This window comes from Clupea harengus, chromosome 4 (assembly GCF_900700415.2).
Source record: "Clupea harengus chromosome 4, Ch_v2.0.2, whole genome shotgun sequence".
NCBI classification, from domain to species: domain Eukaryota; kingdom Metazoa; phylum Chordata; class Actinopteri; order Clupeiformes; family Clupeidae; genus Clupea; species Clupea harengus.
The window spans coordinates 11213786-11219320 of record NC_045155.1 but is presented as its reverse complement, the minus strand read 5'-3'; the positions used below and the strand labels follow the sequence as shown (position 1 = coordinate 11219320).

General features: G+C 46.2%; 1 protein-coding gene across 1 annotated transcript; it reads left to right on the top strand.

Moving 5' to 3' along the window:
- The first annotated feature begins 934 nt into the window (after window positions 1-934).
- LOC105899021 (rhodopsin) lies at window positions 935-2592 on the top strand. The gene has a single exon (XM_012826141.2). The coding sequence runs from the start codon at window positions 1024-1026 to the stop codon at window positions 2077-2079; it is 1056 nt and encodes a 351-aa protein (XP_012681595.2). The 5' UTR covers window positions 935-1023; the 3' UTR covers window positions 2080-2592.
- The last annotated feature ends 2943 nt before the right edge of the window (window positions 2593-5535 follow it).

The following is a 5535-nucleotide window of genomic DNA, read 5'->3' as shown; positions in this document are numbered from 1 at the left end:
AGATACTTAAAGGACAAGAGTGGAGAGAAAGCTAGCCAGAGAGAGAGAGAGAGAAAGAGAGAGACAGAGAGAGAGACATAATGAGGGTCTGTCGGTTGGGATGGTCAGACCTGCATTCTGAGTGGGTATTTGGTTCGAACACACAACAGCTCCTTTCCACTCCGACAGCCGCCAGGCCCAGTCAAGTGGAAAATAGAAAATGATGGATTTCACAGATAAAGAGCAGAGACTGACACGCGTCTTTAAAAAGGTTTAAAAAGGAGACTCCTTCAACCTCTCTTCCATTTCGCCATTGTTCTCTTTTCCTCACATACGCACACACATGCATGCACGCACACACATATAAACTCACACACACACACACGCAGACACACACACTCAAGGACTGTCCAGTGAGTCCATAGCAAACCTGTATTTAACACAACAAAGAAATGCCTTTGTTTTAAATGTTCATATAACACTGTCAGCTGTGGTCTCAAATGGACAGGAAACAAATAAGACACAGTGAGGAAGAGAGGATAGATGTGTATGGGTCTGAAGACCTTCAAACACTTTCAAGAAACTATAGGGGTCAGATTAGATTTGTGCCTGATTTTTCTACCTCATTCTTTTATATATTTTCACTCTTTATTAATGTTTCCAAGACATTGGAACTGAACAATTGAAAAAGATAATGGGTGCAATGAGGATTAAAGCCATAACCATGCTTTCAGCATTAGGGGCAATGATAAGTGTGGGCAGGTGTAACCTCAATAACTTGATGAGTAGCCACTTACACTTCTTGCATCTGCAGTGTAGTCTGGGATTATGATATTAGCCACTGGCCTAGATCACCCGAATGCTGACGGGACTGGAAATGCAGGGCTAATCTCAGGTGTGTCTTTATAAAGCGCCGACCAGACACCCCCAGGTCCACTTGTAGCAAGGTCTGGCCTCGTCCACCACGTCCATCCCCCCGGCAAAGCAAAAACAGCTCAGGAATCACCGTCTCGAGGGGCTGACCGCCACCACCCGATCGGAGCCATGAACGGTACAGAGGGGCCGTACTTCTACATTCCCATGTCCAACGCCACGGGCGTGGTCAGGAGCCCATATGAGTACCCGCAGTACTACCTTGTGGCACCAGTGGGCTATGCCTGCCTGGCTGCCTACATGTTCTTCCTCATCATCACCGGCTTCCCCATCAACTTCCTCACGCTGTATGTCACAATTGAACACAAGAAGCTACGCTCGCCCCTCAACTACATCCTGCTCAACCTGGCTGTGGCCGACCTCTTCATGGTGATCGGCGGCTTCACCACCACGTTGTGGACCTCGCTCAACGGCTACTTCGTCTTCGGCCGCGTTGGCTGCAACATCGAGGGCTTCTTTGCCACCCTGGGCGGTGAGATTGCGCTCTGGTCCCTGGTGGTGCTGTCCATTGAGAGGTATGTGGTCGTCTGCAAGCCCATGAGCAACTTCCGTTTCGGTGAGCAACACGCCATCATGGGTGTTTCCTTCTCATGGGTGATGGCAGCAGCTTGTGCCGTCCCTCCCCTGGTCGGCTGGTCCCGTTACATCCCTGAGGGCATGCAGTGCTCGTGTGGAATCGACTACTACACACGCGCCCCCGGCTTCAACAACGAGTCCTTTGTCATCTACATGTTCGTAGTTCACTTCACAATTCCCCTCGTCATCATCACCTTCTGCTACGGCCGCCTGGTCTGCGCCGTCAAGGAGGCAGCCGCCCAGCAGGCCGAGTCCGAGACCACCCAGAGGGCCGAGCGTGAGGTCACCCGCATGGTCATCATCATGTTCGTTGCCTTCCTGGTATGTTGGGTGCCCTACGCAAGTACGGCATGGTACATCTTCATCAACCAGGGAACCGATTTCGGGCCCATCTTCATGACCATACCGGCTTTCTTTGCCAAGAGCTCCTCCGTTTACAACCCCCTCATCTACATCTGCTTGAACAAGCAGTTCCGCCACTGCATGATCACCACCCTGTGCTGCGGCAAGAACCCCTTTGAAGAAGAGGAGGGCGCCTCCACCGCCTCCAAGACAGAGGCCTCGTCTGTCTCCTCCGTCGCCCCAGCATAAGCATGCTCAGCCGGTCACCCGATCTGAGCTCCAGGTGCAACGGTGCCCCAAGTCCTCCCAACCCTCGCCGAGACAAAGACGAAGACTCCAACAACGGCCGCTACCACCGTCTACAGAAGTAACTTCCCTATTATTATTCTTTTCTCCTTTTGTATTTTTACAAAAACGTTGGTTCAACCTAAAGACAGTTGTGTGAGATGGCAGGCCACATCCAAGTCGATTCTGTATGTACAGTTGAGTCCAACATAAGAGTACAATAAGATGTTTTTTTTTCCTCTATTCTCCTCAGAGGCAACAAAAAGGAAAATATCTTACAACTTTTACTGTTGGACTCCGTAAATTACTGGCTTTGTTGTGAATGTAGAGGCATGTAATCAATGGCAACGTAAAATAAAACGCACTTTGCAAATGAATCACCCAGGTCATGTTTTAATTAAAGGGAAGTGTTGATGGATACATGTTACCTTAGTGTTTTGGAACTAAATAAAAGTGATTCATCTGAAAAGACTGTGAGACTGTGTATTGATGAATTATTGTGCATCACACTGTTAGATCAGTTTCATGGTAGACAACCACCAGCATAAGTATTGCTGTTATTTTAGAAATATTAACAAATATTAGTAATGTTAACAAATGTCTATTTGAAGATCCTTTCAGCCTATAGTGTTAAAATCAGAATCTTTGAATTGGCTTTTAGAGACAAGAAACAGGGCTGGAAAACACTGATATCTATACCTAGATAAGTTACATAATCAGATATTGTAGCATACATCACACCTAATGTACAGGAGATTTCCCCATGGAGTTTATACAGTTAGAGTTACAACTGAAGTGTCACCTTGTATTAGTGGCTCAGTGGGGCTCATGGAGGATTATAATCCAAATATAAATCTGTAGGCAGGCAGGTATGATGATAATCACTGACGCACTTATCATTGTGTTATAGGGCAGAGAGGTCAGTGGGTAAGGAGATTATTATATTATGATATGATTATGGTCATCTTCTAAAAGGTACCTGCAATCCTATGATGGTTCGGATCCTATCCTAACTATGATCATGCATGAGAATGTGCGTACTCACCAGAATAGACACGGACATAGATATGTCCTCTCTTTTTCTCCTTTACACACACACACAATCACACACACACACACACACACACATACACACACACTCACGCACACACACACACACACTCACACACACATGCACGTGCGCACACAGTTATCCTCTCTTCCTTTCTGTAACATAAAGCATTTACATTCACACATATCTAACTATGATTATGCATGAAAGAACACATACCACACATCACCAGTGGGGACACATATCATATCCAATATCATATCATATCAACATATCCTTTCTCTTTCCCTCCTTTACAAACACACATAGCATAGCCACTCTCACATATATTCATCCTTTTTAGGGTACACACTCGCACACATCTCCAAATCCCACCTCTTCTCTCACACAGACACACACATACACACACACACACTCCCCTCTCCACACACATATACCTAAACACATACACATAACCTGTAAACTCCCTAAAGCTTTCCGGTGCCAACTATTCCACATCAGAGGAAGGCATTGCCATGGTTGTTGCTATGGCACAGTGGTGATTGGGCGCGCTTCATTTCCAAGATCCTTCTCACAGCTCACGTAGTGCAGTTCAACACTGGAGCTGCAGCTTCTGCTCTGCCTGGGCTCCTCCATCATTATTTTACCCCAGTGATCACTTATTCATACCTGAGTCAATCGGGACCTCGTTTGGGGCTTCTCCTTCAGGCCCTGCACCCGCAGATAAATGATGGAGCGGTAAAGTGAGGTGGGTGTGTGTGTGTGTGTGTGTGTGTGTGTGTGTGTGTATCTGTCAAACTACAGTTTTTCTACAACTAAACAAACCTTAGAACTCAGTTATAATGACCTTACTGCATCTCTATGGCAACCATTTCTGCCATTGGAATACTGGCGAGAGCTGACGTATCGCTCACATCTCCCACTGCAGAAATTTACTCACACACACACACACACACACACACACACACACACACACACACACACACACACACACACACACACACACACACACACACACACACACACACACACACACACACACAGGTGTGGCATGTGCAAACTGTTTACTTCTCTCCACAAGCCTTTTTCAAAACCCTTCGATACCAACAGTATGATTGCTGTTCAAACCACTCATTCACTCATTCAAAGGAATTGGATCAATATGCCACCAGCAGCCTAGCAGCCCAAGCTGAAATCCTGCTCAGGAGGAGGAACACACTGGCCCTAATCCAGTCACCATGAAGAACGTGTACAGCATATATTCTCTAAGTAGACTAGTCTACTTTTTCTCTGGAGTTCATGTAGATCTCCTTTTCCAGAGAAATATTTGATTATCTTGCATAGTGATTCTACACAGTTTGGCTTTATAAAATTTAGAGCTGTGACATATATATATGTTGCAACAATCTAGTTCTCAGGTAAAGTTATTTGGTTTTGGAGGCTCATTTCTGATTTCCCATTTTAGATCCTGCTTTTCTCTGAAAGGGACTCCTATGTTCTCAGTCCCGTCTCCCCATGCTTTCTGCATGGCTGAAATATTCAGCTGTCATCCTAGCTCTTGTCAGAATATTCTCTGTCGTGCAGGAATCTGTCTTCATTCTGTTTCCATAACAACTGCCTGTCAAGGTCACGTTGCCTTGCCAGTTCTTCCAGGGAGCTGGTTATGTGGGCAGTGATGTCACCCTCATCTGTTTGGAGCCCTTATTAACCCTTCATGAAAACAGACCTCATGGTCCCTCTCTCTCTCTCCCTCTCTTTATCTGTTGCCTCCACACAGGTTTGTCCCAATTTACCACTTAACACTTAGCCTTTCCCGATCTTGAGTATATCTTGAGCAGGATATTTGTCACTCTACTCACGGACTTCCTATGCGCAAAGTGATTACTGTGATGGGTGGACAGGTGTAGGACATACCTATTTACTCAAAAAAATGGTGGAACTATTTTTGCTGGTACTAGTCATTCAATTCAATATTCTATAATATTCAAGAGCACTTTGACATCCATCACGTTACATATCACTTGTTTTCCCCCCTCTCTCTGCTGTGAAACAAATGACTTTGAATCCGAAGGACTAATATCTGCCTCCTGCGTAAACTGCAGAGCATGGGTGCAGACCCAGGCAAGCATGAACCGCAATGACACGTTTCATGGCATATTCTCCAATAGCGCCGTGTCGGTGAAGGGCATGTCACCAAGAGTCCTATTAAAATCGTAAACAGCAGAGCCGATTATCTCCACCGCTCCGGGTGAATTATGGTGATGTGGTGCGGAGGAGAGCAGCCGGCCGGAGGTGTGGCGATGCCTCTGAGGGAATGCATCTCGCTGAACGCATCAAGCTGCTGTCACCACATCTGTCACCGCGGAGGT